Genomic DNA, 22,412 nt, shown 5'->3' on the forward strand with positions numbered 1-22,412 from the left:
ATCAACAGGAAGTTGTCTCGGTGTTCTTTCTTTGAACTTTCAGGTCTTGTCCACCGCGTGGAGACGGGTGTGGATGTTTTCTACTGGAAAGAAGAGGCCGAGGATTCACCAAACCACCCGCTCAGTCGTCATCCTTCAAGTCTTTTCTCTTGTAAAACAAACTCGTCCTATAGACGAAGCCAGAACTTGTTTAAAACAGTCACATGTGTAAAGAATTCCACTTCCACCAACAAATCTGTTAATAATACAATCATCTAAATGTCATCTTTTTCTGTTCTGTGCTGTGATCACCTGCTCTGACAACAAACTCCTCCTGCTTCTGCTCCTTGAAGTGAGTTTCACTCTCTCAATCCATTCCTTATTTTTACGCTTGAATTCTGAGCGGCACGCCATCAACAACCTGAGAAAGTGTTCATGACCTGCACGGGGCCACCACTCTCATCTCTGTTAGCTTTGTCCTCTCTGGACATTGTAGGACTGTTTCTTGTAAACTTGTTTTTAATCTGAGAGAATTTCCTTTTTTTTTTTCTTGCAGATTTATGACTTTATCATCTCAGAGAATATTCTGTTATTTTTTATCATAAATGTGTGAGTTTTTACAAGAAAATTTACCCCCTTAGTTTTTCTTCTTTCTATCACCCTCCTCTCCCACGTCCACATTTAAAAAAAAAAAAAAAATCTATAGTCCTCTCCTGGCTGACACTACTTTTCAGCCTCCTGTGTTTCATATTTTTTCCCCATGATGCATTTCTTCTGCTTGTAATACCATAAATTTAAAGACCTACAGCTATAAATTACCATTTAACGCAGGCTGCTTTTATTTCACATTGACACTGTGGAGGCCATGTTTCCATCCAAATGTGTCACAAATTTGAACTGAATTTCTAGTAAATCAAGGAAAAATAAAATGCAGCTGAATGTTTGAATGTGCGGAAGGTTACATCAGATCTGTGGATGTTTTACAGAACCATGAGGAGACTGTCAGAGCGAAAACGTGACTTATTTTTAATTAAGTCTATTTCAAAAAAGGCATGCACTCTGCTCTCAGGCCACAAGGGGGCAACAATGTGCCAATCACTGCTTTGAGGATGCTCGAAAAACATTTTAAAAAAGCCACACAAAGGCCAGTTTTAGGGAGCTAATCAACATGCAAACAATTGCAATATGATAAGTTCTACACATGGTAGATTTCTGTTTTGTGTAGGATGTTTAAGAAGGGTGTAAAAGAGAAATAAATTATGTTTCAGGGAAGAAAAAAGCTTTGCTTTACATATGAAATAAACCCTGTTTGACCCACACATCCACCTCATCATCCTCCTGACACAGATTCTGTCTCTCTTTATACTACAAGTGTCCTTTTCTTACTGTTAAACCAAAATGTGATCTTTTCCTGATCCTAACCAGGTATTTTTGCTGCAAGGCACAGGTGCAAACAGTGCACCAATGAACAAGTTTCATTCTTATTGTTTTCATTTTGGGCTTTTGTTTGAAGTGCTTTTATACAGTTTGAGTTTGCTTTACAAGAGAAAAGACTTCCTCACCTCAGGGATCATCCTGCCTGTCTCTCATGTCACAGATGAGATTACCTGAAGTCGTTTTCATTCCCCAAACATCTAAAAAGTCTTCTAAAATATCAGACATTTTGGAGACTTAAAAAAACAGCACTTATCTGATGCAACAAATGCTATCATAAGGAAAAAGGACAGTGCTGTTGTCTGGTTGACTGATGGCGAGTGATGACATCAGCTGAGCTGCTGCCAAAAAGGGAGAAAAAAACATGACATCAGAGTTTCTCAGACTTGATCATGATTGCACAAAACAGATCATCTTTTTTCCTTTTTTTGGTACAATCCATCCAGCTCCAGAGAGGATTCAGACTCTTTTTCTTCCAGCAGCCGCCCTGAAGTGAACACATGAACTCTTAAAGCTTCCATCACTGTTTCCAAATAAGAAAATAAAAACAAAGAGGAGGAGAGGCGTCCTGTTGTCTCTCCTTGTCCTCCTCGGGCACATTTCTGTTCTTCAGTCTACTCCACGTTTGTGTTTAGAGACAGGAGTCTTTTTGCTTCCTTTAAACTGCCGTTTCAGTCCAGGTGTGGATCCTCTGCCGTCCTGATGTCACAGCGGCTGATTCCTATTTGTTCTCTGAGTAGTATGCGTTCCCATTGGGCAGCGAGGAGAATGGGAAACCTCCATTCCCGACAACTGGACAACTGTTGATCTGTGAGAAGAGAAGAGACAGATTAGGTCTCAGTTTACAAAGACCCATTTGTATTTATTTTCACATTTGAAGTTTGGAAAGCAGAACTGAAAAGATATGAGTACTTCTCCCACCACAGAACATACACACTATGGATGTCAATGGCAACACCCCAAATATTTTATTTTAGCTTTTTAAATTCTAAAACAAAGCCACCGAAAATGTGTTACAACAAGTTCCTTCAGATAAAAAAAAATATGTTCTTTTTCTGATCAGGCTCCACATTGGGGAAACAGGAAAGCACTAACTGATTTTCTGGACTTTTTTGACATCTGCAAACTTGTTCCACCCACTGTCAATATGCAGGAAGTATAACTCAGGTAGTTTTTAAGATGGGCACACATCCTAAAAACAATATTACCTCCACCTTTCTCAACTGCAAGCGTGCTTTTCATGCAGTCATGTGACGGCTTTTAAATCAGAGATGCCCTGCACACAGCAGTATCTGTCCTGTCTTTTCACTGCAACTCTGCATTGAGATTTCAGGTATTACAACTTATATAAAAGTAACAGTGACAGTAAAACTATGATGCTCACATGTGGTCCGCGGATCACATGTGTGCCAAACCGTAGAGGGCGATCCGTACGGGACACGGATCAACTGCGATCCGTCGCACCCCTAGTATTAACAGCAGAGGATGTGCTAACGTGGCCGCTGCTGCTGGGTTGAGATTCACTCCGGAGCGGATCGAAAACGCAACATTCATTCAAAGTTATCGCATGCTGTGTGTGAAAATGTTTCTACATATTGGTAGGATCCCTACCTATCACCTGTCCCCACGTTGGGCAGACATTTATTATTTTTTTCCTAAAAAGTTAAAGGTTTACAGCACCCCAGTCTTACCTGTGTCTGTTCACTGAAGTTTAAGTACTGCTGTTGTTGCATCAACAGGCTGTCCGGGTCGAGTCCAGCCGTCATCTGGCAGGACAGCGGCGCCTCATCAGAACTGGGGATCACCGTCATCCCCGGCACAGACCCTCCTCCAGGAAGACTCTGATACAAACAGGAGGGTTTGGAGGGAATCTGACTGGTGGGGGGGTTTAGTCTCTGACTTAGGTGAACTCCGTTTACAGGAACAGAGGAGGGGGCGTTCCTGAACATACAGCTGCTATGTTCCACCACGTTCTGCTGAATGGGGAACTGAACATTTGAAGTCTCTGGAGTCCTGAACATTGGCCGGCCATTGACGGCGTTCTGAAGAGGATTCCTCTGAAATCCTGACATCTGGTTGAGGCAGGCGCCCGAGACCAGCTGCTGCTGCTGCTGCTGTTGCCAGGACTGCCTCTGATTCTGGCTGTTCTGCGTCTGGAGGGAAAAGTGTCCCTGAAGGCAGCTGGACGAATCAGCACTAAAATCTTTTGAAATATTCTGGCTGTATGTTTCTACAAAGCTGTCGGTTTGGTTTGAGTTCCACTGGTTGCCCTGGAAGGTGAAGACGGGATTGGCGCTTTGGTCCTGGTGGCCATTTGGTAGAACGTTCCTCGTTGGGACGTGGTTCTGCATTTGATTGGAGTGGATCTGATTGGTTTGCTTGATCGGGAATGCTCCCAGGTTGTTGTCCTTGGCAGTGGCTTGTAAAGTTCTCAGGTGGTTTTGTGTTTGAGCGCAGGAGTCTGCCAAGGAGGTGTTGAAGGTGACTGGATCAGCCATGCTGCCCAGTTGAAGAGCAGCTGATGTCTGCTGGGAGGCGATCTGCTGAAGAGTTGGACCGTTGAGCTGAGGAAGATCCATGTGTGTCAACTTCATCGTCTGTCCAGGGATCATCTGCCCTCCGTTCGGTATCAGCTGGTTCTCCAGCGGCCAGCCGAAGTTCTGCTCCGCGACCTGCTGCTCAGAGTTCTGTAGCTCCAGCGAGGACAGACAGGGCGGGATGTCGTCCAGCTCGTCAGGCAGCTTGAGCCCGCCCTCCCTCTGCAGCTGCTCCTCCACGTATGACAGGATGTCGTTGCTGAGGATGTCATTGAGGTCTTCGCTCATCTCACAGGTGCTGGCGCTCATCTTCAGCAGCGTGCTCTCCCAGCTCTTCAGCTCCTCCGGCCCCACGTCCAAGACGTCGGTGAGGTCGTTGTCCCCGAGAATCTGCTGCAGGGTGTCCATCATGTCCTGCACCGTGGTCTCGGACTTCATCAGACTTCCCACTGCAGGTTTGGGTGTAGAGTCCAGCCAGACGTCTCCGGGGACGTTAACAGTGGCGTGAGTGTCCTTGAAGGCAACGTCGTTGAGGGCGTTGATGTTGTTGGTGTTGTTCTGTTCACAGTAGATCGACTGGTCCTGGTTCAGCATGCAGCCCAGGATGGAGTTGGGGCTGACGGTGTAGCTGTCCAGCTTCCTCTGCTTGGGGGCGGAGCACGAGTCAGGGGGCTCCGTGGTCGGCATTACGTCGTAGAGAAGCGCTTCGCCAGTGGCAAAGTTGAAGGGCAGCTGCAGCCGACGGAGACGCAGCTGCTCTTCACCTTCTTCATTTCTGTGACAAAAACAAAACAACAGTGGGTCGTTGTAGCAGAAACAATTTACCCTTTCTTAGCCCCGCCCCTTTTTGCTCTGTGCTCCAATAACACTTGACAACAGAACCTTTCCCTGTTCAAAAAGAGCATTAAGAAAATGTGTTAGCTTACGTCAGAGCTTTCTGTCGAGCCACGATGAAGTCTGGTTTCCCTCCTTTAAAGACCAGCCTGGCGTTGGCCTGGACCCAGATCCACGTCCCACTTTTAGACAGCAGCCTGAAGACGGTGAAACCACTTTCTCCTGTTTTTATCACTGCATGAGACAAAGAAAGAGTCACATATATTTATCCAAATATCCATTTACACAACCTTTAACATGATCATCTGTAACATTTCTGTATCATTTTAAAACCTGACAGAAGTCTGATTTAAATGCTGCTAGATTATTTTTTTGCACTTTACCTTTATTTCAATGTGCAATCATATAGAAATGAAAATATGAGCAAATGTTGGCCAATGTAAGCATCACATCAGTCCATCTTATTCAGGTTCTATTCTTGTATAGACAGGCATAGATTTAAGTGTAAACTCTGGGAATTAAAGAGGATAAATGCTGTCAGATTAATGTGTAAATCTGGTTTCTGCTCTCTAAGACCACTGAAATCATTTTATTGTCAGATCAGATCAGTCTGTAAAAACTATTCAACAGGATGTCAACTGGACTTTAATCAACCTCTTATTCAGGGCTGTAATGAACTAAACATTTCTTTTAACATTCCAACTTTGAATCCTCAAAATCTTCAATATAAAGTAAAGTAATTATTATTAATTATATAGTAATTATTATTATAAAGTAATAAAATAAAAGTCACTCTGACAGTCACATATAACATGTAGCTTGTGACTCACTTCTGACGTGGTTGTCGGCACAGTACATCATGTCTGCAGCGTGGATGAAGTTGTATCCTGAACCTTTCATGCAGAGCTCGATCTCATTGTAGCCCAGAACCACCTTCCCTCTGTGGAGGAGAAAAAGTTCAGTTCAGTTCAAGTAAAAACACATTAAAGGTCGGAAGCTTTCAGCTTCATTTTGTTCTTGAGAAAGAAACTTTTCAAACAAAATTCATTAAGATTTTAAAGCTCCAGTTTCTGATGACTACTTTGTTGTTGGTTTTCTGGCCTTATATGTGTTGTTTTTGAATGTTGTTGTCATGTGTTTTTTCTGCTCTAGGGAAGCATTAAAGTTATAGAAATACAGAGGAAATACAGTTGATTTAAAAATAAATCTCCTAAATTAATTAGCAACACCAATAAAATTCAGATTTTTGCTAAATTTACATTATAATAATAGAAAAATGAAATGATCCAATGATGATTCTCCTTCTTTAAACATAATATTATATTATTCTGATACCAAAAACAGCTTGTTTACACTTGAGACTTGTGTTGTTTTCATGTTAAGTCTGCAGGTTTGTTTCATTTCATTAAAAGACAATATTAAAGTGGAGGAAATATCTTAATCTGTTAAAGAAAATCTGTCTGTCTTAGCTTCTTAAATTGGATTTATTTGGCCCTGTGTGTGTGTCTGTGTCTACCTGGTGTCGATGCCCATGGGCGTGAAGTCCAGCTTGTGTTTCGTCTGGAAGATGAGCGTCTTGGTGCGGATCTCCAGGATGGACGGCGGCTGCATCGGCGTGGCGATGGAGAACAGAGCGAGCTGCGGCGGGACCAATGTCCCGTCCTCGGCCATTCGGTTCTGACCGTGGATGAACTTCAGGCGGCCACGGAAGTTCAGGGCCTGAGGACGGACAAAATGTTCAGATTAAACAGGAGCTGATATTGAATTTTTAAATAGCTTCTTCAATTTTATTACTGAAGCTGATCACAAAAGATCAAGATCTGTTTACCTCTGGAATATTTTTGAATCGACAGACCTCAGTGGCTACAGGAAGAAAACCAGCACCTCAAGATTTTTATGAAATATAACAGATGATTCAGAGCTAAACTTTACTTTGATAAGAACATTGCTTTAAAATTTTATGATTGACTTCCTAGATTCTCAAGTACCACCTAATTTCTAAGAAGTAATTCGATTTTTCTTCCTCTCTGAGTTGAACTGATGTGATGTGAGTGTCACACTGGAGCTTCGACTGAAAAAATCCTCTCAGTTCTCAATTAGTTATTACGGAAAATTGGAAAATAATAAACAAATCTGCATATTTTAGTGGTGAATGTGTGTGTGTGTTTTACCAGGAAGCCGGAGGAGTTGTCTAGCAGGCAGCGGAAGCGACAGCAGAAGTTTCTCTCCAGGAAGGAGGAGTTTTCAGGAGGGATGGCCTGCGGGTCGTAGGTCATCAGGTTGCTGCTGATGTCTCCAGAGTTCTGCTCACCTGCAGGATTTCATCACACGATTATTTTCATTGTCAATTAATCTGTCCATTGTCTTGATTAATTGATTAGTTGTTTGTTGTTTACTGTTTACCAAAGCCCAGAATGATGTCTTCAAATGTCTTGTTTTGTCTACATCTCAGTTTACTTTTGAAGAAGATTAAAGAAACAAGAAAATGTTCACATTTAAGAAGCTGAAATCAGAGAATTTGGATGTTTTTCTCTTAAAAAATGACCCAGAAAAATTAATAGATTATCAGAATAGTTGGAGATAAATTCAGCAAGATGTTCAGTTAACAAGTTGTGTTAACTGAGTGTCTTTCAGTTTCCTGACAAGGTTTTTATTATGAAGCATTAGTATCTACTGCCATCTTGTGGCACTAACCTACAAAATACATCTGCTAACCGCTGACATGAAGTACACAAATCTGTATTGTATTGTACTTATTTCCTTGTTTTTATGTTGCTACTTCATGTTTTTGGTCTCCGCAGGTCTTTGTCTCTGTCTCCGTGTTGCTCAGGTGTGATACAGGTGTAAGGTGTCCATAATGAGCAGCAGCACACTGGACTTACCGGGACTCAATGCGACGCCGTCCTGCTGGCTGTGAGCGGGGTTGAGAGCGAAGTGAAGCTGCCGTCTGAACAGAGCTCTGTCGTCTGTGTGGATCAACTCAAACACACTCTGATGCACGACGTCCGACTGCAAACACACAAACAAACCATCATTTCTCCACGCTCTATGAAAGAAAATGAAATATACTGCAAACCACAAGTATGATTCCAGAAAGATGTCAGATTTTTTATTCCCTAAATTCCAGTATTGATCAGGCTCTATTTGCTTTCTTTTCTACACTTTTGACACAAATTTATCAAAATAAAACACATCAAAATTAATCAGCCTCTCTGTGCAGCTGAATATAGTAGTATAAAATAATAAAAATCATTATAAAGATAAAGAAAAACAAAACACTCATAACTCCTGCTCTTTAATCATGTGTTTGGACTTCAGTCTGAAGTATTAATATGTATTAATGCTCTCCTCACACTGAGCAGGGACCAGCTGAGCTGAGTGTGTTTCCACACTATAAGCTGTCTGGCTGATCTCCAGTCAGTTTGGATATCTGAGCCTGAAGACTTGGCTGCAGCTGCAGAGAACGTCTTGGCAGCAGGAACATAAATGTTGATGCTCAGGGTCGTGTAGAACGTCCTGCAGCAGAACTAAACTCAAACAGACGTTTAATGTCCACGTCCAAGATATAAAGAACACTTCAATGTTCCTCTGCTGCAGAGAGAACATCAAAAAAAACAAACGTTTAATATTAAGAGAGTTCAATTATTTTATTTATTTCTGTCATTTATCAATAAACTGCAACATCACAACTACACTACGAGAAATAAAGGTCATAACTAGAACCATGAAGGGTTCTTTAGCTTAGGACCCTTTTTGCTTCCTGTCAGAACGTTTTATAAAGGTTCTACTATACTTTTTATAGCTATACTTTCCTATCTGTGAAAGGTTCCACCAAGAACCCTGTGTGAGAGGTTCTACAGAGAACCCTTCTTTAGTGTAATGGTTCCACCCAGACCCCTCTCTGGGGGTTATATCCAGAACCTTTCCACCTTCTAAGAGCCAACAAGCACCCACTCAGAGGGTTCTAAGGAGAATCTTTTTATGGTCTATTGGTTTTATCCAGAACACACTGAGGGGTTCTATGGAGAACCTATTTATGTTCCAAGGTTTTTATATAGAACACACTTGGTGGTTCAACCAAGAACCCGTTTATATTTCAATGATTTATCTAGAACACAGTGAAGGGGTCCTACAGAGAAACTTTCTATATTCCAAGGGTTTATCTAGAACACATTCAGAGGATTCTACAGATAACCTCTTTATATTCCAAGGGTTTATCTAGAACACATTCAGAGGGTTCTACAGAGAACCTTTTTTGAGTCCAAGGTTTTTATCAGGTTTCCCACTAAGGAGTTCTATGGAGAACCTTTTTATAGTCCAATGGTTTAATCTAGAACTGACCCAGGGGGTTTAATGAGAACCTTTTTATAATCCAAGTCTGTTATCTCAAACACACTCAAGAGGTTCTCAGGAAAACCTTTTTATATTCCAAACATTTTATGTAGAACACACTCAGGAGGTTCTAAAGGGAACCATATTTCATATTATGGTACAAAAAACCCCTTGATGAAAGAGTCTACAAAGGGTTCTTTGAATGAAAAGGGGTTCTTAATGGAAAAAAGGGTTCTTCAGAAGCAAATGGTTCTGGGTCATTTTGGACTATAGACAGATTTACAGCCTTTTTTCACGGATTCAATTTTCTGAGAATGAGAACGTGAGAACCACATGTTACGCAAACCTCTCTCTCTCTCTCTGTGTGAATAAATGTTTCAAATTAAAGGGAAATCTGAAAGAGCTGTGGGTGAAGTCTCTTGGTAAAAATCTTCCAGATCTTTTAATATAATTCAGACATTTAGTTGTTACTTCAGAACAAATCTGGACATTTGCAGCTCTTGAAACAAAAAGCCAAAGTGGTGCTGCAGCTGCACAGAGGGTGAAGTCGTCTCATCATAAATCAATAAACACACGAGCTGAAGAAAAATCTATCATATGTGCTGAAACAAAAGATTTAATAAAGGAAACACATTCGTAACATCATGATTTATGTTAAAGAGATGCAACTTTTCCTTTCATAAATCTGACTTGTTGTTGCTGTTATGTCCTGTGTCCTCAGAGACTTTCTGAAAAGCCTTCACATGAAGTACCTTCTTCTTCATTTATTTCCACCTTTTTTGACACAATTTCCCTTTAACAAATACTGCACCTCTTATTATTTGAAAACTGCATAAAGCCATATTGCTATTTCAATAAAATTTGGATTAACTGTGCAGCCCTACTCACTGCCTCAATAATGACATACTGGTTATGGGTGGAAACAAACATTAATTTGCATTTTCCTTTGCCACTTTACAAAATTTGCGATATATTTGGACGGAAAGAGATATTTTACAAGCTCTTAAAATCTCCATCTGTTAGCATGAGCCTGACTGAACAACTGGCCTAAAAAATTGTGACTTACTGTAAAGAATGAAAGAAAACTATGTTACGTAAACCTTCCCTGTATCTTAAAAGTACACCAGTCTGCAATGAGAGTTTTTAGCATAATTAAAAATGCGCAATTTTACTCTCAAACTAAAACAGTGAGACCTCCTGAAGCATTAACTGGAACATCAGAGTCACGTCTCATCATCACCTAGAGGTTTGATAAATTTCAGAAAAATCTAGAGACCTATAGATTCAGTTTTTTCTTGTGCATTTAAGGACTTACACATTGCAGGTTTTAGCGAAGTTTGAACTGTGACATTTCAAACCTGCAACCACAAAGTGGGTAATAAACATCCGTGTCTTTCAGCATCAGTTTTCAGTCATGCGTGCATAAAAGTTAAGATCACGACAAATATTAGTTAATGGATCCCAAGTTTGATTTTGTGTTGGCACAAACATTTAAGACCCTGGATTTTCTCCAACTCTGAGCGTTCTGTCGGCGAGCTCCACCTCCTCCAGTGTTTGTACTGGCGAGCTGTGTTCAGGACCGATGATGCAAGCGTAAACACACACACAGAAACACACAGTGTGAACAATGCTCTGAGCCCTGACAGGCTGGCGAGTGGATGAATGCCACTGACTTCAGGCTGGAAACACAGAGACGCCGTTGTGCTGCGGGAGCGAGGCGCTGAGAGAACCACACCTCTCACCTTCTTTCTCTTACTCAAACAAACCTGACGGCACAAAACCCTCCTTTGTCAACAGTGCTGAAAAATGGCTTCAAACTGCTCGCCAGGCTTTGTTGAGCTCAAAGCAACCCTGAAGTCAGGATTTGTGAGCACGAGAGGTTTTCAAGGCAATGTGATATTCAGCTTTTTGCCGCTGCAGGAACACAGAAAGTAAATAAAAACAATCCAAAACTTTAAAAAACAGAATGCAATGATCCTAAAAAGTTCATTCAGGAGCAACAAAAGACTGAAAGTTGTGGAACGCTCCAAAAACATCTGTTTGGAACATTTGACCGGTAAACAAATGACAGTATCGTGACTGGGAATTAAAAGGGCGTCCTCGAAAGGCTCAGTCGTTCATAAACATGGATGAGGTGAGGTTCACCAACAGTTAAAGAAGGTTTGTCAACACAAAACTGCAGGAATTTACAGATTTCAGCATCTACAATCCATAATATCATGAAAAGATTCAGAGAATCCAGAGAAATCTCTGTATGTAAGGAGCAAGACTGAAAACCAACACTGAATGTCTGTGACCTTTGACCCCTCAGGCAGCACTGGATTTAAATACTGCATTAAACCCCTGCATCATTGTATGAAGGATACTACATGGGCTCAGGAACACTTTGGAAAACCGTTGTCAGTAAACACAGTTTGTCTCTGCATCCACAAATGTAAGTTAAGACTCTACCATGCAAAGAGAAAGACGTATATCAACAACATCCAGAAACACTGCAGACTTCTCTGGACCAGAGCTCATCTGAGATGGACTGACACAAAGTGGAAAAGTGTGCTGTGGTCTGACGAGTCCACATTTCAGACTGTTTTCACAAATCATGGATGTCGTGTCCTCCAGGCTGAAGAGGAAAAGGACCGTCCAGATTGTTACCAGAGCTAACTTCAAAAGATGTCTGTATTTGGAGCAACATGATGCCACCCCTGACGTCTTTTTCAGTCTTATTTCAGCAAAACGATGCCAAGACAAATTGTGGACGTGTTCCAGCAGTGTGTCTTCGTAGTAAAAGAATTCAGGTAGTAGACTGACCTGCCTGCAGTCCAGACCTGTCTTCCATTGAACATGTTTGGTGCATTAAATACAACAACAGAGACGCCGAACTGTGGGCATCTTCTTTTCATACCCAGTATTATCCCTGGTATGATCTTATCTGTCTGCTCTTTATCTTCAGTCTCTTCCTCTTTTATCTTCTCTATAACTGTACTGAGATCTGCTGTATAAATAAAGTTTATATTGGTCATAAATAGTCAAAGCAGCTGGAGAATTTTGGGTTTTACCAGCCACTGTGGGCTGGATAACAAAATGCTTCCTGCTCTGATTAGCATCCTGACTTCAGATTGTGTTGTGGAAAAGCTGTGGTGTGTGTGTGCGTGTCTGCGTGTGTGTGTGTGTGAGCTGTTTACCACGTGCACTCTCCCCAGGCAACATTTTTTTCCCCCCCAACTGCTGCAGACATCTTTAACCCCGGTTCAAACGGATGTGTTTACAAGTCAAGAGTTCACAGCCAACAAAGCAGTTCAGTTCTCATGAACAACACACATTCAGACACACACATTAAACACACACACAAACACATACACACTTTCAGACACATGACTCACACATGTTTCACCCTCTGACCTGTCAGTGTGCCCATGATTTTGCATGTTGTCCAGCTGAATTACTGAATTACTCTGAGAATAATATAAAATGATCTTCACGATGTCCATGTTTATTTTCTACATTACACTATGATATAAAATGTCATCACATCATTATTTTACCCTATCAGATATTTGGGTCAGTTTTTTGTCAAAATTAGTATTTGAATTCTTGAGTAGTGGACAAAAATAAAGTGAGACATAACAAAAAAGAAAAACATTACTGTACTTAAGTAGTTTTCAGGTATCTGTACTTTATAGGGCTGCATCTAACAGCAATTTTCAAAGTCCATTAACCATAATCAACCAATAATTGCTAGTTTTAAAATATCAGAAACTGGTAAAAAATGTCAATCAGTGTTTCCCAAAACTGTAAGATGACGTCCTCAAATGTCTTGTTTTACTCACAACCCAAATATATTCAGTTTACTGTGAAAATATTCACATTTAAGAAGCTGAAATCAGAGAATCTGGACTCCCCCCCCCTTTCTTTCTTAAAAAAAAACATACTCAAACCAATTAATCGATTATCAAAATACTTGGCCACCGCCCTCCCAACATCAGGACTGATTTCAGCTGAAACGGACGGAACAATAACACATAGAAAAGATGATTACTTAGTGTATACATGTATATATATGTATATATGTGTATATATATATATATATATATATATACATATATATATATATATATATATATATATATATATATATATATGAAATTAAACTTGTAAACTGCCCTTTTATAATAGAATGAATAGTAACATGAGTTATGAAGGTGAAGTGAGTAGTTATTAGTTTACTTCCATCGAGTTTAAAACATTTATGTCTTTAAGTCTGAGCACACATGTTGTTTTATGTTAAGCAAGTAAAGTAAAATGGTTTGTTTACAATAATATTACCACAACAACAAAGCTAATTTTCATTAGCGTCTAAATGGAAATTCCCATGATGTTAAAGACCAAGTTTTAGATGTTTATGTACATAAAAAAAATAAAATAAAATCACAATACTTCTGAGAATAATTTTTTCTCCCAACTACAGCTGCAACAATTAATCAAATATCAATAATCAATCATTAAGTTAATCGACAACTATTTAGATAATCGATTCATCCATGAGCCATGTTTTTAAGAACTTTTTTTAATTCTCAGATTCCAGCTTCTTAAATGTGAATATTTTCTGGTTTCTTTACTCTTCTTTGACAGTAAACTGAATATCTTTGGGTTGTGGAGAAAAAATAAAGACATTTGAGGACGTCATCTTGAGTTCTGGGAAACACTGATCAATCTTTCACCATTTCCTGATATTTTATAGACCAAACAACTAATTGTAATAAACAACTATGAAAATGATCATTAATTGCTGTTCTAATCCCAACCAAAAGACATTCCTTCCAGGTGGGACAGACAGATGGACAACCCCCCCAAAAAATAATGCCACATAAAATGCTCTGATTGTTTGTATTTCTTTAAACCAATCACAGTCATTTCTGGCGACACTGAGCTCAGGAAGCAGCGACGGTGCTCCTGCAAACCAGTGTCAGAGGGGAGTGGCTTGTTTTAGTGGAACATTTGCACTGCTGCTAACATACTTTCTGTTAGTAACCGGGTTAGGCCAAGTTGCCACCGAGAGGATGCAGGTTGCTGTCGTTCCCCGTAGCAACAGGGATTCTGAATGAATCAGATACTATCAGACTATTTACTGTCAGAGGATGAACCTGCCGACATTAAAGAGAACATGTTCACTGATAGATTCAAATCTCTGCAGGCTGACTTTCACAACGCATAAACACGAAGCGAAACCACCTGCTTCATGGAAGATAGGAAACAGGTAGAACGTCTGTAACAGAACCTTTAAAGGATGTTTAATTAAGAGGAACATCTGAGTGAGAAGGAAGCAGTGAAGACTTATCTCTGTACACAGGCTGATTTTATCATTTCTGTGACAGATAACTGCTGTTCTGAAGGGAAAAAAACATCCAGCTTTGCATCTACACATTTTACTTTTCTTCATTTTGTTTCGTCACAGAGAGTTGCTCAAATTCCCTGTCCCTAGACAAACTTTTAACGTGTCAAACTGTCGTCAGATCAGAGCAAGAGCAGGTCAGAGATGTGAGGATACAAACAGAAAAGTTGCAGACCGTTTAGCAACATTTAACAGTTGCTCAGTTCTGGTGTTTTCTCTTCAGCTTTCAGCTTTACAGTCTTCATCAGCAGCTGGACGTTGGGTAAAGTTTGCCTGATGTATCCAAGAAGTTTATATTGAACTTTTGTTGGATTATTGTCATTTTTTCACACTTTTTATTGCCTTTTTATGATTTTGGGAAATTTTCTCACCGACAAAAATGTTCCCCTTTGCTCGTGCAAGAAATTTCACAAGAAACAATAAAGTTCAAGTTCACAGCTTGCAATTAAAACAGACAACAGTATATCTGACCATACTGATTAAAAATTGATTGGAGAACAAGCATGAAGAGCTCAGAGTGACCAAATTATAATCCATCTTTTAAATTGCTCCTTAATATTAACTTATATTTAATATTTTTACATTTTAATACATAATACCTCATTTTTATTCACTGTTTATCTCAGATGTTTGTGTTAAGACTGTTTAAATATGTATTTTTCTATGTATTTTTGCCTTTATTGGACAGCTGATATTCATTGATTGACATTTCATTTTGTTCTTGTGTTTTGTTTTTTATTATCCTTTTGGCATAAAGCACTTACTAATATTTTTGAGAAGGACAATATAAGTAAAGGTCATTAATATCACATTGTTACTGATCATCAGTTGATTATGTTTTACCTGGTGGAAGCCGAGGAAGTCCTGGATGGTCGGGGACGTGTAGAAGACGTAGCCTTCAGCCGTCACCACTAACACGAAGCCGTTCAGCGCCTGAAGAACAGAGAAAAACTTTATTCAGCTTCACGCTGCTTTTTAATCCCAGCTGATTGATTACATTTCTTTTTTGCGTCTTACCTGAAGCAGCAGTTCTCCCTCAGAGAAGGTGACTCCATCGATGGAGGTCACCTGGGAGGAGGAGGAGGAGGGGGCGGAGGGGAGCGAGGAGGAGGAGGAGGGGGGAGTGGAGGTTGTGGAGGAGGGAGGCAGAGCGTTCGGGCCGTTTCCTCTGTACATCAGGCTGCGCTCGCTGGTCCAGCTGGAGCTGTTCGGCCCTTTCTTCATGGTGGCTGCAGGAGAAGAAGAAAGACACTGTCAGCTTTTCTTAATTCACAGAAGAAGAAATAAAACCTCCACACCTTAACATCAAGTGTCAGTTCAACATATTTTCTATCAGCAATAAAGTGTAAATATTGAAGTTAAAAACATGGCCGTGTTTCATCTCTCTCCCCTGCTCCTCAGCCAGCAGAGCTGCATAATAATGATGATGCTAATTAATTATAAAATACAACACATTTTTAAAGTGCTTCAGTGTAAAACATAACCAGTTACATATCTGCATGACATGTGCGTAGCCTAACAATATTCTGACATTTTTTAATACCCAAAACCTTTTTTTTTTGTAATTTCTGCCTTTATTGGACATTTGACACAACAAGGAGACCAGAAGAAGAAACCAAACCTCCACAAACAAACAAACAAACAAATAAATGAAAGAACTGGTCAGTAAACATTAGAGCTGATCCGCTCACATTTTTTTGCCAAAAATGGAATGTATTTGACTTGTTTCTGTTGTTTTTGTGCTGCTCATTTCACTTTTCACACAATCCTGAGAGAAACACAGAAGAAGAAACCACAAACAGGAAGTGAAACCACCTCAAGAAATAACTTTTACTTTCCTCCTCCCAGTGTCCAAATCTCTGTACAGACTTGCAAATTATTTCAAGAGACAAAAAAACATCATTTTGGTTGACGCAGCGCCCCCTCTGGCAGCCATACTGAAGCTCAAAGTCAGCTACAAACAGCTGATTGTGTTTACAAAACTCTCTGTATTCTGCAGAAATATATGTGTTGAAATGAGAAGTGAGAAAAACAGAAAGAGGAACACAACATCTTTTCCCATCAGGGTGGAGCTGCCTGATGTTTCCTGTCGTCTTACAACACCGTCACTCAACTCTTCATCCTCTTCCTCTTCCTCCTCTGGCCGTTCTTATCAAGAGAGAGAAAAATAACTGCTGCCGAGCACCTTAAAATATCCTCTCAGACAGGAAGCAGGTGGATTTTTGAGAGGAAACCAGTTGGAAAATGGTGATGGATGTCTCAGATATTTGTGCTATGACTGTTTCATGATGTATTTTTTTGGTATTTTTGTCTTTATTGGACAGCTGACACAAGAAGAAGATGATGAGAAGGACACTGTCACAGCCACACATGGAGCTAAATTATCAGCATAAAATCAGCTCAACCTGAACCTGAAGGCTCCTTATTAAGCAAATAGATTCATTCTACTATTTTAAATGTGAGGCCTATTTTTAAATACTTTGATGTTTTAATGAGTAACAGTTTATGGAATGAATTCTGTAGGTTTCCTCAGCCGGCAACAGGGAAAATAAATACTAAAAGTGTTTGTTTTTATCACTGACAGGCTCAAGTTTTCATTCTAAGTGTCCACCAACATTACAGAAAGAATACAGAGCTGCAACTAATCAATATTTTCAATGTCAACTGATCTGTTGATCATTGTCTCAATTAATCAATTAAACCTATTTACATTTTAGAAAGTAGAATCAGAGAATTTTGCCTGTTTTCCCCCCAAAAAGGGACTCAGCTAATTAACTGATGATCAAACTAGTTGGCAATTAATTTAATAATTGGTTCAGGTGATTATACATTAATGAAAATAGTCTTATGTATTTATTTATTTATTTATCTAACATAATTATTTACATCTTTATCTAAAACCAAAACACATTTACATTTGTGAGGCTGAAATCAGAGGATTTTGACATTTTTTTAAATCGAAAAATCAATTATCAAAATAGCTAGCGATAAATTTAAGAGTCCATTAATCCAGGTGATCAGTGCAGCTCTAAAACATACACAATTCTGCCATATTCCACCAATAAATCCTCGTAAATCTTACTGAAACTGAAGAGTTTAAACAGTTTTGGTGTAAAAATCCAATGGCTCACCTGAAGACATGAAGTATGAAGCTTCCTGGGACAGTTGGCACAGTTCTGTTCTGTCAGTAGACGGTTTAAAAATCCTATTTCAGAGCAAAAACTTGAGCTTGTCACATATAATCACTGTAAGAACAGGAACATTTCTAAAAAATGCTCCATATAACTTTTTTGGGGAGTTATAACTTATAATCAGAGGGTTATTATCCGTCCAGTATCTCTAAATTATACATGAAAAGCTTTTTATTCTGGTTTTGTTGGAGAAGACGCTGCATGTTTCCATCGGCAGCCATCTCATTTAGGAACAAAACTCCTCTGCACACACGAGCGCTATTAGAAAAACCAGCTCGATCCAGATCGATCCGAGTCTGCCCGTCAGCGTCTGGGGCCTTCGTCGACCACTTCACATGACTCTTGTCTTCCAAAATGGCCGCCACCCCGCTGCGTCCGGTCCACAGGGGAAAGCGCCGAGGCCAACGGGTAATTTTGTGGCTCTGCCTGTTATCCTCGTTTGGCCTGGAGTTTTTTAACAAGGACTGGGCTGAGCCAGCCTCCATGCTCTGTGTGTATGTGTGTGTGTGTGTGTGTGTGTGTGTGTGTGTGTGTGTGTGTGTGTGTGTGTGTGTATCAGTGTGTGTATCTTTGTATCAGTGTCAAACAATCCATATTCAATAAGCTAGAACTACGGAAGAAATCGCACAAATGATTCTTTGATTATCAAATTATTTGCTGATTAATTTTCAAATGATCGACTTATTATTGCAGCTGATAATCTGCACAGTGGACAGAGGATTTAAGCTCTTATAAAGCAGCTTTTTGACAAGAAATAGACAGTCCAAAACCCAAATATTGTAAGTTTATGAGCAAAATCAAGCACAAAAACAAGCAAACAATCCATACTTGACAAGCTAGAACTACAGAAGGAATTCCTCAAATCATCAAATTATTTACAAATTAAGTAATGATGATCGACTCATCATTGCAGCTCTAATAATACAAATTGATGAATGATAATCTGGAGAGTGGACAGATGATTTAAACTCTTACAAAGCAGCTTTCTGACTGAACTCAACCACAAACTGAACAGCATGGCAGTACAATCTTGCTTCGCCTTGAGGTCATGTTTCTGCTCATTACTGATTGTTTTCTCAATGAATCCATTCATTTTTGGTATTTTAAGTGCCAAAGATCTTTGAAAATATCTATCACAATTTCCTAAAGCTCTTCTGTCTTCATTACTCCAACAGTCCAAAATGCAAATATTGCAAATTTACAAGCAAGAACAAGCAAAAAAAAAAACAATCCATATTTGAAAAGTTAGAACTACAGAGATTAAACTCTGCAAGGAGCTAATTAGACTCAATATGAAGAAATGCAGCTTGATGCACAAGAAGAGAAAAGTGCGAAGTGTTTCAGTGACTCAGTGCATTTTTACAAATGAACAAGACTCCAATCGATACATTATGTCAGACTTTGTCAGTGATTCCTTGAGAATTACTTGACTTGTTTCCATCTTTTTCCCCACAGTTTTCTTAAAAATGGCTGTAAAATGTGTTTCATGGTCTAAATTTTGTAATGAATCCAGAAGAAGATGAAGTATGCACAAGAAAATTATATTTGCGTATGCTGAATCTTGTACCTGATGACAGTTCTAAGGTGCTAAACAAAGAAAAAAATGAACGTATACAAAGACAGTCTAACCTTAAACTAAACTTGGCCACAGTATAGTATCTGGTAAGATGTAAAATACATAATATTTATGGTTTTCCAGCTGACTGGTGAAGACATTTCTACTATAAATGTGGTCATTTGTTGAGGTTTTTAAAATCTCTAATAATCCACGTCTTTGACAAAACTACTACTGACATGAAAAAGTGGAAAACATTTGCGGAAAAGTGTTTGAGTTTCTAGTTATTTTAGGTCTGGTGATCATCCAGTCAGCAAGGACGGAAGTGATACTTTTTTGATACATGTTTGAGAGTGAAACCCATCATTTTGAAACCATAATGGCTCTAAAAGCCTTAAAGAAACTGTCGTTTCTGATCTAACGTCATGACGGAGGCACTCAGCGCGTCTCGAGACTCAAATGTTCCAGTTTTTCTACAAACCAATGCAAGGAAACAAGATTTTCCGTTACATTCTGGTCACGACTTTCAAAGCGTTTATGAGCTGCGCAGATGCGACGAAACAATTCATACTTTGGTCCAAACAATCCCCGTCTTTTACAAGTGCTTTAACACCATCCTCCACACAAGGCAAGCGTACCCTCTCAGCCTGATGTGAACCCGGAGCTCATGCTGAACTGCCTCACTTTGAAAAACCCCCCTAATTATTGAGGAGCCATAGCATTAGCAAGGGTACTGACAGGCTGAACGTCCTGAGGGGTTTACAGACTGTAGGAGTTTTATCTATTTATTAGTCTAAACCCTCAAAATATTGAGTTTATTATCATATTGAGAAATGAGACTGAACACATAACCATCAAGTAAAAGATGGGTCAGTACATGCTGTTTTCTTAGGTTTGTACTTTTTAAGCAATTTTATACTGGGAAATCTTTTGTGATGTTTGTTTTTTCTGAGGTATCAATAAATAACTTCTCATTTTAAATCAATGAATCACGTGTTTCTTGTCTATGATGCATTTATAAGAAATCAGTCAGATGTCAAATAGAAATTACAATACAATACAGTTCCATCAGGAGTGCCACATTTCACGTCATGTTTTGTTTTAAGCTAAATCTAAGCAAGAGGATCTACTATAGTGGTACAAATTTAAAGGAAAAGTTTTTAGGCCAGTCAGTATTTCCATTAGGAGATCAATACGTCATGGCACAGCTGAGCATGAAGACTGGAAACTGGGGGAAAGAGATAGCTCAGCTGTGCCTGAAGCAAAAATGCTAATCAGTGAGCTTTAGAGGTGCTGGTTGTTACCTTTAAACAGAACAAGGCTAGCTGTTTCCAGTCTTTATGTGAAGCTAAGCTGTCCTCCTAGCATCTGTAGCCAGGACTGTGATGATAACCACCAGGGTCCAACAGCAATTTTTTTTTTTTCACCTACCCAGTCAGGCGAGTGAGTTGTTAGATTTACTGGCCCAATGTAGCATTTTACTTGCCCCACGCGAGCAGGCAATCCTTATTGTTTAGCTCAGTCTTATAATCTTGAAAACAAGATTTATAGACTAGAGGGCTTTTCACACTGCAGTTAGCCCCTGGTTTAGAGAGCTGTTAGCCCCAGTGGCACAATCCTGGCACATTCCAAAGTGGGCTATCCTTGATTTTAGCTGGGTTAGTGTTAGTGTTGTTTCAATTTCAATAATATCTATATTAATTGTGCAGCCCTCCTTCATAATTACCATGCAGACCTTAAAGTTGTGTTAGTCTTCTCATCTAACTCTCATCAAGAAAGCAAATTTTCCCAGAATGCATTACATCTGTAAAGGAGACTAGTCAGGCCATGGTTGAAACTGATTAATGTCAGCAAAAAGTTTGTACAGAGAAAGAAAAGGAAGTAGAGCAGAAATGGAAATGTAAGAAGACGGTTTGGTCAGAGCCATAAAAGTACCAAGAGAATCAGATAATTTCAGATCTGCTGGTACAAAGATGAGAACATGCCAGGGGACAACTGAACCAGATGGGCTGGTTAAACACACTGAAGCACAAAGGAAGGAAATGTCCCGGTGGCAAAAAAAACTGAGCACAGACTCTCTGAATCTGTGTCTGCGTCACTTTCCTGAGGAAGACCAGGTGGTGTTACATTTCAGAAGCAAAATGTTTTAAATCAAAGGACACAGTCTCCATCCGTGGCTGGAAACTCAAATACTGAGGCAACATTAGTGACCAAACTATTTGATTCTCTAACAGAAACACATTAGAGTGTCTAGTTTGATCTGAGCCATAAAAATATGACCAGAACAATTAATTTTGGGTTGTAAAACAGCTGCTGCAAATATCAAAATACACAGGAGATAGTTTGTAAAGAGACTGAAGGAAGAGAGGAGCCATATATCATTCTGTTTAACTGAAGAAAGCAAAATAAAAGGTTCTGATTTAATTTATGGCACTGAGATGCCCTCTTGTGCTGATTTACACCAGCGACTCTCCCTGCCTGTTTTATTTAGTTTGATTAATGATGCTGCCAGCCACTCTGATTACCAAAGCTGCATTTCACTTGTTGTTTCACTCATTTTGGAGGATTGCCACCCTGCAGCTCAGGCTCAAACAATCCAACTATTGATGCAACACCACAAAGAAAATAAACATAAAAGGGACTGAAAAAAGAGATGAAATGACACACAAAAGAAAGTACACTGTAGTTTATTAAATATATGTTCTGAAATATAGGCCTGGGCAATAAAACAACAGCAATAAGACATTTTTCAACAGTTTAAATGCGCCATGAAAGCACAAATAAATACACCCCGGCTTGTAAACAGCTTGTCATATCCCTTGATAATGGAATATCCTGCAAGTGGCATGAAAACAGTTTATCATTCAACACAGGCTGCCCAGGGCTCAACAACAGGCCTGCTAATCTATTACTCTGTAAAGTGACTTTTGATGCAAAAAATGCAAAAAAAACTGAATATATTTGGGTTTTTGACGAAACAAAACATTTAGAGATTCAACTTTGACTTGGAGAAACTGGGATGCACACTTTGCAGCCCTTGTTGTTATTTGATAACTGCTAATAAATTAAAAAAAAGTTTTATGTCCTGGCCTACAAATCTTGTTCTCCAGATATAAGAAGGCATGATTGTTTGACACACACCTGTACAAATGTCACAACATCAT

General features: G+C 39.5%; 1 protein-coding gene across 1 annotated transcript in view; it reads right to left on the reverse strand.

Moving 5' to 3' along the window:
• Positions 1 to 1,475: 1,475 nt before the first annotated feature.
• Positions 1,476 to 22,412, reverse strand: part of LOC146304515 (aryl hydrocarbon receptor-like) — a 93,286-nt gene continuing 72,349 nt past the window's right edge. Inside the window, exons 3-11 of the mRNA XM_084713340.1 lie at positions 15,520 to 15,731; positions 15,346 to 15,435; positions 7,667 to 7,793; positions 6,956 to 7,095; positions 6,301 to 6,503; positions 5,615 to 5,724; positions 4,877 to 5,018; positions 3,105 to 4,725; positions 1,476 to 2,221 (exon numbers count right to left, since the gene is read on the reverse strand). Of these exons, the coding sequence (XP_084569466.1) occupies positions 2,135 to 2,221; positions 3,105 to 4,725; positions 4,877 to 5,018; positions 5,615 to 5,724; positions 6,301 to 6,503; positions 6,956 to 7,095; positions 7,667 to 7,793; positions 15,346 to 15,435; positions 15,520 to 15,731 (2,732 nt within the window). The 3' untranslated portion in view covers positions 1,476 to 2,134. The remainder of the gene's footprint in view (positions 2,222 to 3,104; positions 4,726 to 4,876; positions 5,019 to 5,614; positions 5,725 to 6,300; positions 6,504 to 6,955; positions 7,096 to 7,666; positions 7,794 to 15,345; positions 15,436 to 15,519; positions 15,732 to 22,412) is intronic.

The sequence above is a fragment of the Lutjanus erythropterus genome, chromosome 24, assembly GCF_056507025.1.
Source record: "Lutjanus erythropterus isolate fLutEry1 chromosome 24, fLutEry1.hap2, whole genome shotgun sequence".
Classification (NCBI taxonomy): domain Eukaryota; kingdom Metazoa; phylum Chordata; class Actinopteri; order Lutjaniformes; family Lutjanidae; genus Lutjanus; species Lutjanus erythropterus.